Genomic DNA, 20,767 nt, shown 5'->3' on the forward strand with positions numbered 1-20,767 from the left:
AAAGTGACTTAGCAACTTTCTGATTGCTTTATATCTTTTATATACTTTGGCAAAAACTTACATGAAACCATCAGAAATGTTAAATGAATGACATGAAGAAGTTCCAAAGTAAAAAAAAAAAAAAAGGGTTTAAAGACAATTTTATTTCACCATAAGAAAAACCCTTCAGATTTCCCTGGATCAATTTTAAATCCACAAAAAAAAAGGAAATACAACTATGAGGTCTTTAAAAAAGAAATGATTTTTAGGGATTTATGTTTAATTACGAAATATTACCTCTATGTCTTTTTTCAAATATTATTACTCACATTCGTTCATATCTCTATTAATAATTTCCTCTTGCATTATATTGTCAACATTATTTGTTGTTAGTCTTTGCTTTTTTGCTGAACTGAACTTCTTCATTTATGTTGAAGAATAACAATACAAATACAAAGTATTTAAAGGCCCATATCTAACCTTACATTTTATGTAAAGTTAAATAAAAAAAAAAGTTCATTAATAAACAACGGCTAATCAGGCTAAGTTGTTTCTTGGTAAATACACTTTACCTGCAGCCTATTGATGGTGGTCGGAGAGTCTGTGTTGCCTTATTTTCAGGAGCCTGGCTTCTGTTTGTGAGCCCCAGGAGTGCTGTAGCTTCAATGTATCTTGCAACCATAAGTGTATGAATGACTGAATGTAGTGTAATGAGCTTTGGGGTCATCTGACTTGAAAATGCACTACATAACTACCTGCAATCCAGATCAAGTTGGGCAGATTTCAACAACATTGGGCTGTAATTCAGAAAAAAACAAAGATCGCACATGGGACTCTATTGTTTGTCTTATTCTATTCAGCATTAGATTATAAATCAGATTATAAAGTACCAGTTTTCCCAGAACAGCTATGCTAAAATATACTTTTTTTTCTGTCTAATCACATTGCATTGGTCTGGTAGTCACTAAGGCAGTGTGTTGACAATATCCATGGGTGGATGGGTAAGAATGTCCTCCAGCATAGTGCACTAAGACAGAAGGAAAGGGAGGAAATCAAAACTATCTCACTAGGCTAAATCCTTAATGTTATCACAGAGTCTGACTTGAATCCTCACAACCACCTAAATTCTGCTGTCTTTTGTGTCTGATGAATAGTTCATGTGTTTGTGGAAGTTAAACAGAAATAAACATGGGTGGAGGTAAAGAAGAAGATGATATGTTAATCTCTTGCATAGAGGAATATGTGAAGATGGAGAGTACAGCAGGTATGTAAATCCCAGAGGGATCTCTTTTAAATAAAAGATAAAAAAAAGAGAAAAACTTGGCCATACTAAATAAAAGCTGATGGCTTAACTTCTGTGGGGGGTTGTTTAGGCTGAATTTACTCTACAAGCGATGGAAACAGAAATTTAAATCCTTGTTTGTACTCATAAACCTGGCCAATAAACGTACCCCAGAAGGTATACCAGTAATTTGTGTTTGTAGTTTGAAGTCACAGATTAAAAAGTAACAATAGAGCATTTAACAAAATGTTGCCGCTTGAAACTTTCAACCCATTTGACGTCAGTAGAAAAGAATTTGTCCACGCAAAGTTACAGAAAGGCTGAGTTGCACCACCTTAAGCCCTGTTCCATGCAGCGAGTACAAACCCAGCTTAAACCTCTTCACTTTAGGGACATTGGCATGATAAAGAGGTTACTCCAAAAATATTTAGCTTCCATGTTTATCTTTAATTTTTGTTTCTGTAAATGCAAATATGATTTTGGCTGAAGTAAATTTGATTTCAAACTTTCCTCCCATAGTACAGAGCGAGAGAGTGGTTACATATTAGTGTGCAGGCTGAATGAGAATGCATTTACAAACAAAAGCTAGGGTTATGGTTAACCCTAACCTTTTTTTTGTGCATAAAAAAAGGAGATTAGTAGTGTGTGACACTTCCTTTGTCTGAGAATGTTTGCATTTAAGCAGTAGGCGGGTAATAAACTGGTATATCATGGGCACAAACGCTGAGTCCAGACGGATTGTTTACACCAAGGGGATGGTCCCCGAGTCCTCTTGAAAAAGTGTCGATGGAAAAATGCTTCTCACAGTCATGCAGAGTGAATTCAGCATCGAAACAGATCTCAATCTGTCCCAAGATCTGGGGCTCAGAATTCTGCCAAGAAACAAACAAACCATAAACTTGTGAAACTACCTAGCATTTAATAGTTTCACAGTACAAGACTGAAAATTGCAGTTTGACTATTTAAAGGAAAATAAGCTGTTTATACCTTTGACGGATGCACACACTGAATTTTAACTTTCACACCATAAAACCTTTCCAGTCCTTCCTCAATTTCTGAAAACTGCAAGAATGGCAAAAGAACAAAGTACTGTTGGTGTTATTTCAACATGGTGTTATTATAAATACAGTGCTAGAACACAGCTAAACTTACATTGTAGTATTTGTCAGATGATGGGATGATGTTAAGCTTCAGCAGGATGCTGCAAAAAGACAAGAAAAGATCTTCACTTAAGGTGATACAACATAAGTGAACCTCAGTCATCACAACAAAAATAACCAAATAAAGCAACACTGCTTCTGCATAACATGCAATGAGAAATCATTTTTAAGTAACCTGTACCTGTTCAAATCCACCTTATGATATAATTCCAGCGCCTTGCTGAAGTATTTATGTTGACTATTTAGGGAAGCTGCTTCAGCCGCACATGTTCCATGTTTAGACCATTCGTACTTCCTGTTGCAAAAAGAAAAATTATTTTACTGATGGAAACAAAAGCAGATCAACTGCTAATAATTTTTACATTTCCATACTTTACAAGAAAACATTTTGACCTGGACTAGATTAATCTTGGTAAATTACAGATAAATTAATATCATATTGGAAGCAGCAATAACTTATTTTAAAAGGATGCAGAGACTGAAACGCAGTCAGATAGGCAATATATCATTTTTCAAAAGACTGTATAGAATAAGATGCAAACAAAATGTGCTCCGTACTACTGTATATTTTAAAAGATAATTGATCAGTGAGCGCCTGAAGTACATGATTATTAAAAAGTAAAATAAGAACTAATGCAAAGCAGCTAAGTGATGTTAAGTAGTCCTGACAACATTTATAGAACTACAAAAATGGCATCACAACAAACAAAATCTTAAAGAATACTAACAAAATAACACTAGTAGTTTTAGTATGCAACCAAAATCAAGCAAAAAAAAAAAAAAAAACAACTATAAAAAATAAATTGCTTAAAAATAGTCAAATGATGAGACATTCCAGAATTGTACAGATGAAGGATTAAGCAGGTCTGGCCAACTCTTCCTCATGTCTGGGAGCAGATCCTGAAAAAAAAAAAAAAAAAAAAAGCAATACAAAACAGATTTAATTTATACATTTCAATAAGGTTCATTTTAAATGGAGAAGAGATTAAAAATATTTCCTTATTAAGCTTTTCCAGATAGTATTAAAGTTGCACATCTAATATATTAATATTCAAACGAAAGGCTATAATCCTGTCTGTTCTTAGTGCGTCAAAGTTTACAGTGTCATAGATAACAATTGGTCCACTGCCATACCTCTATTTCAGAGGAGTTGAAATGCCAGGAGGAATTGCAGTGGTTCCCTTTATCAGGCCTGAAACAAAGAAAGCCCAAAAAAACAGACATTAAATCAAAGCCAACAACAGTCCACTACAGAGATGTTTTCCCCCAATTGTAATTTAGAGATATTTGCTTAAAATAGGTTGCTTTCCAGATGTAGCAAATGGAATCATGGCCAATGGCAACTAAGTTTAAAGGTTATGTTACAAAGGCAAAAACATAAATTCTTTAAGATTTTTTTTATTTATTTATTTAATTAACAGCCCTACACAACAAATAGGTGATCTAAAAACCAACATGGTTATCCAAATGTGTTTGAGCACATCAGTTATTAATTAAAATAAAAAAAAATGAATAAAAACACCTTGAAACTGTCTCATGTCACAGCAAACGGGCTTGAAAGCAGATGAGTAAATCCCATCTGAGTATGTGAACTACTCACTATGATAGAAAACACTACCAACTGACATGATGCCAGCTGCAAGATCGCTCCACCCACAAGGAAATGCAAGGCAGCGTAAACAAGCCCCGGCAAATCCAGGAGAGTGAAGCACAGTGCATTTGATGAGGCATTTTCCCCGATCAGCAAACCTTAAGGCAAAGCGACAGGCAAAATGTTTTTTCTACTTCAAGACAGTAGATTTATTTCAGGTTTAAGGTAAAAACTCATCAATTAATGTGAAAGATCATGCTCTCCACATACAGAGGAAGGATAAAAAAACAATGGGCACAGGCTGGCTGTGAGCGAAGTTGATAGGTTACCATTGTGGAAAATACTTTAAAAGTGTATTTTTTTTTCCTATCAAAACATATTTCAGAACAGTGAAACAGGAGAGCAGATACTTTATGCCGCCCTTTAGACTTCCTGTATGACAGTTTCATTATTATATTAGTCGGTTGGAACATAATGTTCCATATTTCATAATAAGGAATGTAAAAGGACATTTTACCTCTGCTTATTGATAGAAAAGGTCAGTCTGTGTGGAACAACAGTGTCTGATGCACCTAAAGCCTTACCAAGACTTTGATGGCACTTAAAAGCAACGTATTATCCTTGGCTATTTATACCACCATAGTTCAGTACAAATGCATCTATTGTTAAATCCCCATAGCATACATAAAAATCACATTCTTGGGAAGGAGAAACATTTTTCTAAAATGGGTTAGAACTTGTCAAGAAGACAGAACAATGGTTTTTCAAACTAAAATACAGATTGTTCCTTACCACAGTCCATGGAGCGTCCAGTAGGTAAAGTTGGGATGGCAATGTTCCATCTGAAAAGAGATAAATATTCAACAATGCAAATCAATACATAACTGACTTAAAGAAATTTTTAAAGAAATTCACTACTACTACTACTAGCAACAGAAATAACAATGATGACAACATGCTTGTATTCACCACAAGGAGCTGAACTAGCAATGGTTTAACGTCCTCTACTTCCAGGTTTGAATCATTAATAATAACTTCTAAGCAATTAAATATGTGACTAACTGCTTTAACAGAACGATGGATAACAAATGGGATTGGACTAGGGCTGCAGCTAACAATTATTTTGCTAATCAATAATTTTTTTCGATTAATTGATTAAAAATCGGATAGCAAAATGATCCCTAAAGAACATTTTTTACAGAATTAAGCCAAGTTAAACTCAAACTTTTCTACTTCAGGAGTTCTGGGTTACGCATATTAACAGGAATAAAAAAAAATTATAAAATTAATGATTTAAATATTAGGGATGGGACGATTTATGAAAACCGTCCGAACCGTTCGGTTCGACTGTCTCGGTTCGATTCGCGTGTGTTTCGTTCCGTTCATGCACTGCTCCTTTTTCTCATAGGGGAAGCGTTTACACTCCAGAGCAGAAGGTGGCGGTACTGCGACCAAAGCCAACCACCAGTAGTAAACAAGAAGAAGAAGAAGCAAAGCAACTTAGCCGGGTGTAGTAGGGAAAAAAATCAGTTGTTTTGGAGAATTGTGTCGGAATGGCGAGTGGGAAAGAACAGGAGTTGGAAAAGAACAGGAGTTGGAAGACGTGCCAGCAGCACTTTATAGGTCTGTTGTATGGGACCGCTTTGCATTTAGAGTGACCTACGACGACGGCGGAAAGAAAGTTGTGGATAAAAGTGCAAGTGTGCAAGCATTGTGCAACACCTTTTGTTTATGCTAACAGCAACATGACCAACATGTCATGCTAACCCCGAAATCCCACATACTCCGTCAGCAACCCCCGCTGCGCTCCAGACCGGCTGCTCAAAGCAAAGCCTACAGCCTCCACTGTGACTCCCGTCTGCTCCCCTCTGATCCCTTGGAGATGGTAGAGAGCATGCGCGAGATGATTAAATTCAAAGCAGCAAAACATACGGAAATGATCCAGGGTTTCCGCGGATCATTTAAAATAATTACAATCCATTATTTTTTGGGGGATTTTTTCATTAATTCCATAAATTTTTTATGGGATTTCGGTGTAACAATCAACATATATCGAACCGAACCGATAACCGTGACCAGAAACCGTGAATCGAACCGAACCGTGGATTTTGTGAACCGTTCCACCCCTATTAAATATATATATATATATATATATATATATATATATATATATATATATATATATATATATATATATATACCCAAATTTTTTTTCAATTACGATATAATTGCTGCTCTAAGTTCGTTGCCCTGTCAGCTAAAGGCATGTTTCCAAGTCTCTATAATCAAGTTAATTAGTTGACGATTATTGCAATAATCGATGAATCACAATTATTCCAATCAATTGTTTCAGCCCCAGATTGGACTATATGTATTCCTGGGTAGTGTATTTATTAATATATTCCAATTTTTACAGTGGCCTAAATATCGGAAAGCCCAGATATTTATACAATGTAAAACACCCTTGGTCCTAAACTAAACTAAACTGCTTCCTATTAATCAAATCAACTTCAGATTCTGTCCGTTCACAAAAAAAAAAGAAAAAAAGAAAATCTCGCTGCACAGTAAGCAGAAAAAAAAAAAACCTTGGCAAACCCACAAAAAGAGGTGCATGACTCATGCTGTAATGCGCATCTGAAAAATGACTCAACAAACCACAGTGCTGACAAAACTCTTGTGATCCGGAATCACATGTTGTCAAAGGAAAACGCCTGGATTACATTGTTTTCAGAACATATCACTAGAAGTTCCATTGCTTATTTGGACAATGCCTGATATCTCCGTAGGAACAACATTAATTAAACACATTTAATTTAATGAACATGACTCCTCTGCTCTAGCAGGGGAATGGATGATTTCCACTTCAAACTGCTAGGTTAAGACAAATTCAAAATACAGCATTGAGACAATATAAAAACAATATTTCATTGATCTACAAGGAGATTTTGAACAAGCAAATCAGAGTTATACTTTATATAATTTGAAAAAGTATGTTTGTTAACTATCTGCCAGGCCGGACGCCTAGAAGAAGACAAAGGAAGAGGTTACTGGATGGAACCAAAGTGGTGTTATAGTGGGTGTTAGAGATGAAAATGCAGAAGATGGGGTTAAATGGAGACTTGCTTTGCCGACCCCAGAAAGATAAAAGCTAAAAGAAAAAGAAGACTGTTGATATATCTATTAAGCTCTAACATTTGCCTTTTGGTCTGCCTGTTTTGGTGTGGCTACAAACCACAAAAGCCAACTATCAAAACCTATATGATGGATTTAAAATTATTTCATTATAAATTCCTGGATATGAATGAGTTGTGTTTGTTTTATGAAGTGCCGTTAGATAAGTGCTGCAACCAACGATTGCTGATCGATTAATATGTCAATTATCTTTTTGACTAATAATCGGATAGCAAAAGGTTCCCTAAAGATCTTTTACATAAATTTTACCAGGTGAAACTAAAGCTTTTCTATTTGAGGAGTTCTGGATAGAGAATGTTGTTGGCTGAATTTTTACAATTTTGGTATAATTAGAGCTCTAAGTGGGTTGCTCTGTCAGCTAAAGCCACATTTTAGAGTCTCTATACTCCAATTAAAAATCAATTAATTAATTACTAAATTAGATGACAACTTTTCAATAATTAATTGATCAAGATCGATCTGATTGTTTTGGCCATACATTTGATAACATTCTTTTATTAAATGTTATCAACTGTACTGTTTAGACTTTGTCATGATAATGTATTTGCACTATAACAGCAATATAATCACAATTAACACCATTACATGGTATTTTCACTGCAACAGATCATACCTCAATGTACATAAGAGCACTTCGCTGTATATAAGACACCTTAAAGTTCTATTCTTAATTTTTTTACCTATTCACCTATTTTTGTACCCGTTTGGTTTTTCTTGTTTTAATTTCTCAGTTATGAGAGCTTATCTTGAACTTTATGCTTCCCAATTTCAATTTCAAATGCATGAAAGGCCAAACTTGATTTTTTTTTTTAAAGGCAGGTATCTACGTTCAAGATCCATCTGGGTACCATGTAGTTACTGTATGTTTACCAATAAAACAAAGTGATGAAAATTACTCTGTGATTCTGCAGCATAAATGATGACTTCTAATGAAACCAATCAATAGATAAGGATGGACTGAGACTCACAGCACAGAAGGTGTTGGGCCACTGCTGGGTCAGGATCAGTTTAGTCCATAAATCACTGAAAGAGACAACGATATTTCTAATTATTCACTTTAAATGATAAAATCAAACTTTTATACGGCAACAGCTACCGCAAATCTAAGAAAGAAGATGGACGCGAGAAAGCAATGTTCATAATTTCAAATCTGTCTTACCGCGATGACGGAATGGCAGCAGAGGACAGAGCTGCTACCAGGCAGACCAGAACAGGAAGGTGGAGTCTCATGACTGACCTAAAACAAGTTGGGGGAGATGAAATAAAATCCAAATATCTGACTCCTGCAACATTAGAATTGCACAAAAACACAGGAAAAATTACAAAACACTCTTTAAGAACAATTTATGCATTCTCCTTAGAAATAACTTTAATTGAATTCTGCATCAGGAGCTGACTGCACAGGCACTGTAGTGACTCAAGGAGAAATGGTGCTTAAACTGTTAAAATGATTCAGAGTACAGTTTCACTAGACAGTGTCTCTCTAATGCACAGATAAAACACAGTATAACTAATAGTCAGGGCATGGATGGACCAGTTTGACAAACAGGAACTTTACCCTTTTTTTTATAGAAGTGGAATCTCTGCACAGTTCCTATTTTCCTAGTTTTTGGCATGTAATAAACAAAGGGTGAATACAAAATTATCCTATCTTATTTACAATTTCCAAATCAAAATCTCATGAAGATTAACCCAAGACAACATTGATATACATATATAAATATTCTTATTACAATAAGACCACACATCTTCCCAATGTGGGCATGAGGGAATCCAAGCTTTGAAGTAAAGGTGGTTTCAGTTTGTGTGATCTACTTCCACTGGAAGTTTAGTTGGCAAAGAAACAAAACCCCCAGAAATTAGCTAACAAACTCTCAGAGGAAGAAACCTATTCCCTTAGTCTCGCTATGACCATCAGTTACCTTTTCTTTTCTCAAACATTTTGTACACACGTCGTTGGCGAAAATGTACATGGCATCTTTGTATAAAAGACTATCTTTGTATAAAACAACCAAACGGGCAGTAAAAAGTCTTTACAAAACTTATATTTTTATTCAAAACTGTTTTTTTTATTAAATATGTTAACAAAAACATGGAAGAGTAAAGTTTCGTGTTTAGTATCATAAACTATCTTAATTACCAATATGAAACTTTCACCTCACCTTGTTGAGAATACGAAGCGTCCAAAATGTATACTGGTCAAATGAACAATGAGCTCTTCCTAACTGTGTCAAACTTCGGTTTGCAAAGCGTCTTGCTCAAGAAATGGGTTGTTTATGTTCCCGACCACAAAGAGACAGCACCAAACTTCCGGTTTAATCACAACAGCCAATCAGGAGCTCCGTAAACATATCGAGCGTCATTACGCTAATGAGTTAGGACTGTGGATGCTTGTTTTATTACAACCGCAGTCCCGGTTGCTGCTCCTAACCTAGCCTGTAAATCATGCATTTATTCCGGTTATGGTGTTGTGCTATAAGGTTTCACTGGTTGAACTAAATGTGAAGCAGCGCTTCAAAAGACTGGTTGTCTCCATAATAATATAATATAATATAATATAATATAATATAATATAATATAATATAATATAATATAATATAATATAATATAATATAATATAATATAATATAATATAATATAATATAATATAATATAATATAATATAATATAATATAATATAATATAATATAATATAATATAATAATATAATATAATATAATATAATATAATATAATATAATATAATATAATATAATATAATATAATATAATATAATATAATATAGAAAATCCCTTTGGACCTTAGAAAAAAATGTACAACTATAACATAATAGTGAAGAGTTAAAAGACAAACAATAAAATACTGTACTGTAAAGTGTTTTAACGATATCAAATTGTGCACCTGGGTAATATAATATATTATGATATAACATAATATGTGTGGCACGCTATATACTGTATACATAATGTACTAGTTATACTATTCCACACAGTAAAACAAAGGTTGTACAAGTTATACAAACAAATTGACTAATTGTCACAAAATGTTGCTTTAATACTGGTTTGAACAAACCAAACTTAGCAATCAAATAGCTGTTAGTTCTACTCAAAGGCTATGGAATGCACACAAACCTCTAATAAGCTGCAAATCTATCACTGCAGAAAAAGCTATTGAAAAGGAATTATCAGGCCTAAACCCAAGCATGTTTATAAACAAATCAAACAAGAACCATATTTCATAACAAATAATTTTTATATGTAGGATTTATTTGGGTAAAACAGAATGAAATAATGAATGTCCATCATAATGCTGGTAGGGATCTTTACATAAACTAGCAGAGTCAAATGTTCTTAATATAACTAGTGCATAAAAAATAAAACATTTTATACTTTATTCTAAATAATAAACCTCAAATATCGTCAATACAAAAAAAAACAAACAAACAAACAAACAGTTCTAGTCTTTTAAGTTACATATTTACCCATTGATTTATTTGACAAACTAAAATAATGCATGATTACAATTCCTAAATCTTAATCTTTTATTAATACTATTTCTTTCTTCTACACAGTTTCATATGCCTACGTCATTCAGACATCACAAACTCCTTTTCAAGCTGCCGAATGCTATTGCATGTTGTCCCCTCACATGATTTTGTCTCAGACGTGCAATCTGTGTAACAGCTCCTCTACAGTGTCCGGAATAGTCAGGTTGTAACTGTAGCTAGTTTTATAAATAGACAATGACCAAACTTCAGCATGCAATGCAGCTTCTCAAGATGTTCTTTAATGCAGATGGAGGAAATTCTAAGAGCAGAAGCTCAGTCCACTGCGCAGCAAGATCAAAATGCGTTAAACAACTACACACTCCATTTAAATAAATAGTAAGTTAGGTATTCCTCTCAAGTAGAATAAACATGTTGGAAGTTTATGTTTTAGAAAATCTGTTACTGTTAATGAACCACTTGGATGTGTTTATGCTCACTTAATATTCTTGAAAACAGAAAACCAAATAATTTCCATGAGAAGCTTTTTGGTTTTATTGGCCATGTCTTGTAGGATACTAGTTATATATAGGCAGTTCTCTCTCCTTATAAGGCCTCGGGGAGAGGCCGGTGGGGGTCAGCTGGAGTCGGGTGGTGGTTGTCTTGGCCTTGTACAGATCTTGGTTTAGGCTGACTCCCTGTGGATTCAGGTTGATAACCGAAGTCGCTGAAAAGAAAATCTCAAGCGGTAAGAAAACATTTTTAAACTGTGTTGAGCTCCTCCATCTCAAGTATTGTTAGTTTTATTACCCATCTTCATTTCAAACCCATTAGTAGCAGGTGGGATGAGTGAGATGGGACTCAACAGAGCCCAGTTGAGAGATATTTCATGATACTTTATGGATGCTAATGATACTTTAGAGTGATGAATGAAAGAATATAGCTTTTTCAAGTAGACTGAATGTGCTATTGAGGACTCCTTTGTCATTTGTTTGCCTGTTGGTCTATTTTGGTGAACTAAAGTGGGCAGATCATACTGTAGATGTATTTTTTATTGTAACCCAAATTGGCCAAGGTAAACACAACTTAGGGAGCTTTTATAGAGAGCTGTTTGTGTAACAGATTTGTTCTTTGTATGTACTTCAAACATGTAAACGTTGTCCCTAATTCCTTAGTTTTATAGCAACACTTTGCCTTTAAATTGCATTATGTTGCTTTGTATGGTTATGGCTGAGAATACTGGATGGAGGTTTACAGTTACAGTTTTTTTGGCTGTTACAGTATAGGCTAGGCTGGCAGAGGTGCAGAAGTTATGGAACAAGATTATGTCCTGTAAGGAAAGAGTAGTTTCCCCAGTTTGAATTGAATTACATGCTTCATTTAGATTCAAGCTAAAATAGTTTTCTTCTAAATCTGCATTGTAATCTAAAAGGAACTAATCAGATTTTATTGGTTTTGCTCTAACTTACTTCTGTAAGGTATTTTATTTATTTACTGAGGTTGTATTTGTTTTATTTCTTAAATTAATAAAACATTTTACCAGCTTTGTTCTTCCACTTTTTGTCAGGAATTCGTGAGAATAAAAATGTAATATGTACATTTTAACAAACAATTCTGCTTTGCAGTTGCTAATCTGTTTAAAAAAAAAAACATGATCTTGAAATGATATAACCTTGTATGCTTGACTGGCAGAATTTGAAGAGAAAAGTTATGTAAGGAAGTAAGTTGAAGTAACTTGAACTTCAGTTTAGTGAGAGGAGAGAGGACAGTGAAACTGCAAAAGGATGGAAACAGGGAACTAGTGCGGCACACTTCCCTTGTCATCAAATTGTGGTTAAGGAACAGGGAAATTGACAAAAATTATAAAGTGAACTTCCCCCTAAAGTATATCGGCTGCAAATGGATGTGAGAAAAAACTGAGGGTTCTGCTATGATGGACATCCTAGAATTATTTTTTCTAAGTGTCATTTCTACCTGTTAAACAAGAAGCTAATAGTATTTTTGCTGTTTAAATGTCTTGGATTGTAAAAACTCCATATACTCAAATTCTTCAAAGGCATTTTCAATAAAAAAAAAAAGAAAAACAGCTAATCTGATATGAAAATAAATAATAACATTAACTGTAATGTCGTTCTGTGAACAGAAAGTTAAAAGCCAAGGCTTTGCCATTCAGGTATGGCTTAGGTGTTTCAGTTAGAAATTCAGAGTAAATAAAGTATTATTTCACAATATTTACTATTATTTTGCAATTAGCACTTTTTAAGTTTTAGTTATGCAACAAGCAGTGTTAGGAAAAGTAGGGTTAAAAAGATTTGCGAGAGAAAAACAATCATAGATAGTTATAACACAGATACAATTATTTATTCACTGATGTAACCAAGCAATAGAGTTGTTGTTAAGCGCGGAAGTCAGCAGTTAAATAAAAAAAATGTTAATGGAAAAGAATAAAATAAAATGTCCTCACTTGGTTTCCTTACTAATACTTATACAGATTGGTGGATTAACTATACATCCAAAAATGTACCTTTTTTTTTTTTACCCACTCTGTTTACATTTGATCACTGCTGCACTTTAAAAAATGGAGGTGTCATGAGAGCTGAAACAAAATGAAGTTTTGTTTTGTGTACACTCTGTGTATAAGAAATTACAATAAAAATTGTCTAAGTCTAAATGAGAGGTTGCCTTCTACTTAGCTATGAACCACCCCAGTGCATTAAGGAGGTCTTGGCAGGAGGAAGCCATCAGAACTGCACCATCTTCAAAAGCAGCAACGAAATCCATTGCTCCTCAAACCACCCCTCCGACCCTGGGCAGCAACTAGAAATCCTGTCCATAAAGCTTATTAAAAGGACCAGTGACAGAGGGCAGCTCTTTCAGAATGCATCATGCTAAATGCCCCTCACCTCTAGCAATGTTGAAGAACAGTATCAGCCATGGCAGCCGGAGAACATCCAGTGATTTAAAGCAGTCATTGCAGATCTTATCCACACCTGAAGTATTTAAACTGTATTCCTTTTATCATCCCATGATGCCATAATCTCTGCTACCATTAAAACCTTTGCTAAAAAGCACAGATTCCTCTTCAGGCGCTGGACAATTTGCCAGAATCACTGATATATAGTCTTTTTCTGTGGTCTTCACAAACTTCTCTGTAGCCCAAATCTTTGCCTCTGTGATCCCTCAGGCAGTGGCCAAATTGGCCACACAATGTCTGCTTGCTGTCTCAGGAGTCCCACAAGCCAACCAGGCCCGACTGGACTCCTTTATCAGCTCGACAGGATACCAACAATAGAGGCAGAGTGTATGGTCCACTCAGACCTCATACCCCCAGACTCCACTAGAATTTTAGAAAAGTTCTCCAAGAAATGGGATATTATCGATGACCGAGGCCTCCGCTAGATGTTCCCAACAGACCCTCCCTACTTGCCTGAGCCCGCCTTGTTTGTCCAACTTCCTCCTTTCACAGTCCAGCCTACTACCAGGTGGTGATCAGTAGACAGCTCCACCCTTTTTTTCACCCAAGTCTCTCTTCACCATGTGTCAAAGGTCAGAAGATAAGCCTAAAAAGTCGATCATTAACCTCCGGCCTACAGTAGAAAGTCCTGGTGCCAAGTGCCCTGTTGGACATCCTTAGCCTTGAAGATGGTGTTCGTTATGGCCAGCCCATGACTTGCACAGAAGTCCAATAATACAAGACCACAGGGTTCAGAGCAAGGGGTCATTTCCTACAAATCACTCCCCTTCAGGTGTCACTGTTATTTCCCACCTGGGTGTTGAACTTCTCCAGCAGAATGATGGAATCCTCGGAAGGGGCGCTATCTATTACCCCACGAGACATACTAATCTGGCCTGGTAGCACATACTGCCATTTGGCCTTTAGGCTGAAACAACAGTTAGAAAACTCCCCCCTATAGGCGGAGGGATGTGACCCTCTCATTCACATGGGGCAAACTCCAAGATGAGACAGCTCCACCCTCTACCTTTCCCAGTGGGCCAACAACCCCAACTGCAGGCTTGGCTCCAGGTTAAGACTAGACATCATGTGTCTTAATTTTATATTCTTCACAAGGGCTGCTTAAACAACTCTTTGTCTGACCTGTTACCCAAAGCCTTTTTTGCCTTGGGAGATTCTACCTGAGGCATTTAAGTTCACCCGGGCACCTAAACCCCTCCGCAACACAAAAGGTGGCAGTTTCAAGCAAGGGAATTTAATGATTTATGTTTTGAAGATTAGGCAAACCAAATTAGCAAAACAAAGAATATTGCAAAAAATATGGCGGCATGTATGTAAAATGTCATACATTTGTATAATGATTAATTTAAATAACAGCGGAGTAATTAACAGTTAATAATACAGCTCCAAATGTCTTAGTTTTTTTTTTTTATTGTCATTACATTGTCACAAATACGAGAGCAACGAAAGGTGCTCTCTGTATTTAACCCATCCCCTTGGGGAGCAGTGGGCTGGCATTGCGCGGCGCCTGGGGAGCAGTGTGGGGTTAAGGGTCTTTATAATCAAATAAAATGGCATCTGTTTTGGAAAAAAAATATCCATCTTCCCTATTTCACATTTGTCTCTGAAATGTCAAAAGTAATTTGAAGGAGCTATTCATTGTATCTATTAAGTGGTTTCTGTAACCCAATCTGTTGTGTTTTGTTTTGATCTCATCCCAATTGTATCATCTAACAGGTCAGAGCCTAAAACTCCACCATGTCTGCACGGATGAAACGAATATATGACCACCAATATCACCACAAAGAGAGCCAATATGTGGTTAAAGAATACAGCAGGTACACCTGACACTGCCTAAAACTAAAGTGAAGTCTGAACACTGCTTTTTAATTAGAACATTGTTATGATTAAAACTTTAGCATTTTGACTTTACCTTAACTAAGCAAATATAACTTAACTAATTAAGTTATATTTGGTGCTGTTCTGTCTAAGGGTAGAAAGATATATACAAGTGTTTTGATATCAGAGAGGCCCTGTGCATGTTTTTATCAAGAAAGAAAAGAAAGAAAGAAAAATAACATTGAGAAAGAAAGAAAGACAATTGAGTTTAAGTTTTGTTCCATATCATATGCCATATTAATGACCTCAGAATTATGTAAGTAGACCTGACATACTGTGTGCCCACAGCTCCAAGACCACAGAAGAAAGATATGAGCACAAAAAACAAGCTCGCATACAGGAAGTGGTAAGATTTAATGAATCATTTTCATATCCTATAAACACAGACGGGAAACTGACTAAAAAACTGCTTATTCTTAATTATTAACACTGTTTCACAACATTCATGTCAGTGCATAAATAGGATAGAAATTCAGTAATGAGAAAGGGGTTAGAAGAGGGTTCCTTGCCCATATATTTATTTATCCTATTTTTCCTGTTTAGGTAAAGACAAAGTTGGGGGATAAATATGTGCGTGAGGAGCCTATGATCAGGGGGCCACAGTTCCTCGTCAGACTGAGATCCCACACCGTGTTTGAGAACACTCCTGTTAAACTCGTCTGTACTGTTGATGGCTTCCCCATGCCAGTTGTGAAATGGTGAGAAATTAAGAGTCAATCGATGTCATCACACTTTAATCATTAAACAACATTGTGTCTGTCATTGAATAATGTAATTACATTTGCAATGTTCTAAAGCTTTACATGAAAATATTAACCACTAAATATTTCACTTGCCCTCTGTAGCCTACAGTAGCTTTCATCTTATCTCCACTTTAGGTATAAAGAGGGTGTGATCTTGGATTTGTCCTCAGGAAGGTACCTGGTTGAGGCAAAAGGCGGTACTCACTCTCTGATGATCCCAAGGTACTGTACAGAAAGTTCAACAAAACAGCTATCTGTATCATATAGGTTTGGTCATCGGTTCTAGTGTTTGCTTAGGTGTTATGGCAGAAAATTCAGTCACAAATTCAATTCTTTTTTTTGTACAATTATTTTTAATCTATTCTGCATTTTTTATATGTTCCACAGTTCTGCTGATTTTGTCATTTATATTTTCCAAGTGTCATATGCTTTCAAATGAAAAATAGAAAAAAAGGAAGTTACTTGACAAAAGCTGTTTGATGTATGACTAATATCCATTGTTTCAATTAAATTAGTCTTAAATGACTGGATAGAGCAGTTTCCACTGTTGGTTCTAAACTTGTTCTACTCCTGAACTCCTGAGCTTTCTTTACGTGAATTTCCATTGAGGGGTGTAAAAGCCAGGCTGTTTCTGTAAATCATGACCCCTGATTCAGAGTGAATCGGAGGCAGAGTCCCACTGGTGTCTGGAAATTCAGTTCTCCACTCACCACAGCAGGGGATTCCAGAATGCAATAAAACGAAAATCAGTAGTTAATTCAATGGTTCTTCTCGGATGCTGCGGAAATGGTTAGTTTAGATCTTCTTTATCGAATCGGTTATAAGAAAACAAAAAGAAATTTGATTTCATTTTATAATACAAGAATTGAATTTAAAAGCATTTCTCTTTTGCAGCGTCAAAAAGAGTTGAATAAGCATTTGAAAAAAGATTTGATTTTTATTTCATATTTCAAATAACAAAAATAAAATCAGTTTATTACAGTAACTGAAAAGCGACAGTTTTGTTATATCCCAAGATCCTACATGGTTACTGACAAGTAACCACATCTGTTATGGCAAGAACGGCAAATTTGATAAGATTGTGTGTTACTTTAGTCCATAATAAAAAGCCTATGGAAGCAACAAATTAAATACACATTTAAGATAGAGACTGAATAAGGGCAATTTGTCAAATCTGCCCCTTGCTCTTTCAGCCAAATACAGGGTGAAGAAAAATAATCCCAGTATCTTTATAAAAACAGAAAGAAAGAAACTTGGTATACTATGTGTGGCAAAGTATTTGCATTGCTGTGATGAAATTCTAACTTTAACCCAACAACAAATGGCTTTCTGCACCTGTTTGATCAGGGTGGGGAGCTAAACATTTGACTTGTGACTAAAACAACCTCAGTTTGTATTTCTTAAGAAGAAATACAAATAGGGCCAAAAAAAATAATTCAAAATTCACCCCAAAGACGCATGAAAGACAACTCAACTAATTAGTAGCTGTGGGATCATAATATATGATTTTAATTGTCATTGCTATCATAGATAAAGGGTATGTAAAGATATTTTAAAGAATGAAATAAAAGAAAAGATGTACCATCAACAAATTCATTACATAATGACAGATTTAGAAAGAAGAAACTTGCATTTGTTAAATGATATTTTTCACAAAGTTTTGAAACCAGTACCAATAACGGATATGTATCAGGATAGTGCGTTTTTCCAGTGACAAACTGAGCTGCTTATTTTACACCTTCAGTCTGTGATGCTGTGTCTCTGTCTGGGGCATTTCTCATAAAAAGTTTTTTTTCTTGATTCAGTGAAATAACTAGGAATGTGCAGAATGAGTTGAAGTTGTAAGTTATTAAGAGTAGAGATAGAAAATAATGTTGTTACACAAGTTGCCGTAAAAAAATGAAGGTGCAGTAAAACTTTTTTTTTTTTTAAGTTTTTTTTTTTAATATAATTAAAATAAGAGGTTAAAATGACTATTTAACATAGGGCCGGATTGTTTAAATACATTTGTTTACTTCAAATGAACGAAATCATCCTTTCATAGTTTGTTTGCTTGACATTATGAAAGATCTTAAAAACTTATATTATCATATCATGTGAAAATAAATCGAAACAAACAAAACTGTGAACTTGAAAATACTTAGCAGGAAATACCTGATACTGCTGTAAAATTTATGAATTTGTACAAAACACTGGCTGGAAGTAGTGCTGGAAAAAAGAGACATTTAAAACCTTGCATGATCCCACCAGGAACTTTTGAGGGATTTTTTATTTTTTTTTGCCTCAGTTCCCTTTTCTTTTTTCCACAGATGTTTATTATTTTCTCTCATACTTCAAATGTTTTTGGAAATGCCTTGTTTCTCTAATATATGACCATTGATTTCAATCACCTATTATTACAAAAACCTCTGTTATCCTTGACAATTCCTAAACAGCATGAAATTGGAGGTTGGAAACAGCTGAGCGTTTGGCTGCAGACAGAGTGGAGCAGAGCCCGTTCTCACAGCCTGGAAGCTCAGCTGTTCAACTGCTGACCACGGTGCTATGTGACACTCCAGGATTCTTTAGGTCATCGCTTTCTGAATAGATCCCATTCCCCCTGAGAATGATAAGATCTAATAAGATTGAGGAAGAATGAAGTGTTTTTTTTTGTAATGTACAAATTTAGGAAAAACCTTAGTTGTTGTAAAGACTTGACAGTGTCAGAGTTTTAAAATATCTCACTCATAAATTATGGCCACTAGTATGAAAGTAGAAGCAGAAAGTAGAACCAGAAAAATAAGGGATATCATACATTGGTTTCACAAAATGGAGTAATGGCTACTCTGCAACACAGCTTTCCCTTTGTTAAAATCATCTAAATCCGGCCTTTATTTCTGACATCTTACTTATAAAAACCCTTATTGCGCGTGCTTCAAAGGTTCAGTTTAGACAATCTAGTTGCATAAACTAAACCGTTCAAGCGTCACCATGACCTGGATGACTTAGATTGCTTGTTTTTCTGTCTCCAAAACAATGGTTTAAAAAGCATTATCTTACCTTTATATTAATGTTGGTCAGATCAAATCCTTGGTCTTTTGTGAGGAGTCTTTTTCAACATTTTAATAAATCTGCAAAACATACTATTTTTGGACAACCATCCCCACACATTTGTTTTGTTGTGGGTTTTCCCCGTCCCTGTTTTATTGTAGCTAGGTCAAACTGCTTAAACTTATGTGGCTATGTTAAGGTTTATTTATGGTTGTAAAATACTTACTTACTACCTTGATATATTAAATCATAAGAGCTGACTGAATGTATATTTTGATGTAGAAGTGCAGTAAAATGTGCAATATTATGACCCATGTCTGACTTGGACACAGTTGAAAATGATGAAAATTGTGTAAGATCAAAGTAGCATGTACCTTTGTTAAAGACAAAATACCAAGCATTGTTACTTCATATGTCTTTGTTAATAGTGTTATGCTTGGTTTCCACAGTGGCTGTTCAGCAGCATCAACTTCTGTGCAGTTTTAAATCATTTTTCAATAACTTTTTTTTTTGGATGTTCTTAAGTCTTTGAGATGCACATAGTGCCAATGCATCATGAGTTCCTAATAAGATGTAAAAAAACAACATTTGGAAATTCGCAGAACTTTATTAAGAGAATTTTAAGAGGTGTATGGATTTCTTTTATAGATGCACAACTGAAGATACAGCCCAGTTCACTGCTGTAGCTGGTAACATCCATGGACAGGCTTCTACCCAAGCATCCATCATTGTCAAAAGTAAGCTTTTTAGGGGATGGGATGCTTGTGTTAAGGAAATGCACGTAGTGATTACAGGAGAACATATGTGAAATTTGCAACAAGCAGCCACCATCCCTGTTGCTGATGACAATCTATATGCATGATGATTGTTTTTTTTTCACTCAGTTTAATTCAATTTATTTATATAGCACAAATTCACAACATATATATCAAGCACTTTACAGACACAAATCAATATAATACGGTTTGCAATGCGTGACTGACCATGCAGGCTTTGCTCTTCCTGGATGAAAATTTTGTAAGGGCATATAAACTTTCACTTGCATAATGTTAACTACAGCAATCCTTTACACTGAGCACACATGCACTAACAGTAAAGAGGAAAAACTCCCTATTAACAGGATGGAACCGTTAGCAAAACCAGACTAAGTGGAAATGGTAGTCAGGAAGACAGAAGCAGACATACACACAAAAAAACACAGATTCCTAAATGGTTTCAATTTTAGAAAAATTGCTCCATATGTGGCTCATTCTAGGAAATAAATAGCTATTCCTAGGAGAGAAATAGCCCAAGTAGTGAGAAACAGGCCCTTTAATCTATAATGGTAGTCATTGATGGCAGCAGCTAAGCTGATGCCTCCTCTAGGATGGTGTCACAGAGCTCCAGAGAAATGAGAAAACAAAAAAAAACAAAAACAGGGAGAACACAAAGAGAGGAGCCTGATATATACAATAT

General features: G+C 35.3%; 2 protein-coding genes across 3 annotated transcripts in view; one reads left to right on the plus strand and one right to left on the minus strand.

The window, feature by feature from the left end:
- Positions 1-1,485: 1,485 nt before the first annotated feature.
- Positions 1,486-9,519, minus strand: rnaset2 (ribonuclease T2). Its single transcript, XM_038306745.1, has 10 exons — positions 9,367-9,519; positions 8,364-8,441; positions 8,173-8,227; positions 4,805-4,854; positions 3,556-3,613; positions 3,253-3,321; positions 2,603-2,712; positions 2,414-2,462; positions 2,249-2,323; positions 1,486-2,133 (listed from the first exon to the last, which is right to left on the minus strand). The coding sequence occupies exons 2-10, from the start codon at positions 8,432-8,434 to the stop codon at positions 1,939-1,941; spliced, it is 732 nt and encodes a 243-aa protein (XP_038162673.1). The 5' UTR covers positions 8,435-8,441; positions 9,367-9,519; the 3' UTR covers positions 1,486-1,938.
- Positions 9,520-11,286: 1,767 nt separating this feature from the next.
- Positions 11,287-20,767, plus strand: part of myom2b (myomesin 2b) — a 39,571-nt gene continuing 30,090 nt past the window's right edge. The window contains exons 1-6 of one of the 2 annotated variants that reach the window (XM_038306696.1): positions 11,287-11,435; positions 15,378-15,478; positions 15,828-15,885; positions 16,083-16,237; positions 16,418-16,504; positions 19,961-20,049. In XM_038306696.1, coding sequence (XP_038162624.1) covers positions 15,399-15,478; positions 15,828-15,885; positions 16,083-16,237; positions 16,418-16,504; positions 19,961-20,049 — 469 coding nt within the window. In that variant the 5' untranslated portion in view covers positions 11,287-11,435; positions 15,378-15,398. Of the gene's footprint in view, positions 11,436-15,377; positions 15,479-15,827; positions 15,886-16,082; positions 16,238-16,417; positions 16,505-19,960; positions 20,050-20,767 lie in introns of those variants that run through there. The other variant, XM_038306697.1, reaches the window with a different exon arrangement.

The sequence above is a fragment of the Cyprinodon tularosa genome, unplaced genomic scaffold (assembly GCF_016077235.1).
Source record: "Cyprinodon tularosa strain WSP-4 unplaced genomic scaffold, ASM1607723v1 ctg59, whole genome shotgun sequence".
Taxonomy (NCBI): Eukaryota; Metazoa; Chordata; class Actinopteri; order Cyprinodontiformes; family Cyprinodontidae; genus Cyprinodon; species Cyprinodon tularosa.

Bases quoted from the DNA above. Each gene is read 5' to 3' on its own strand.
- rnaset2 (XM_038306745.1), bottom strand. From the start codon at position 8,434: ATGAGACTCCACCTTCCTGTTCTGGTCTGCCTGGTAGCAGCTCTGTCC. The intron at 8,228-8,363 runs GTAAGACAGATT...TGTCTCTTTCAG, and splicing joins GCTGCCATTCCGTCATCGCG to TGATTTATGGACTAAACTGA. The intron at 4,855-8,172 runs GTGAGTCTCAGT...ATCTCTTTTCAG, and splicing joins GGCCCAACACCTTCTGTGCT to ATGGAACATTGCCATCCCAA.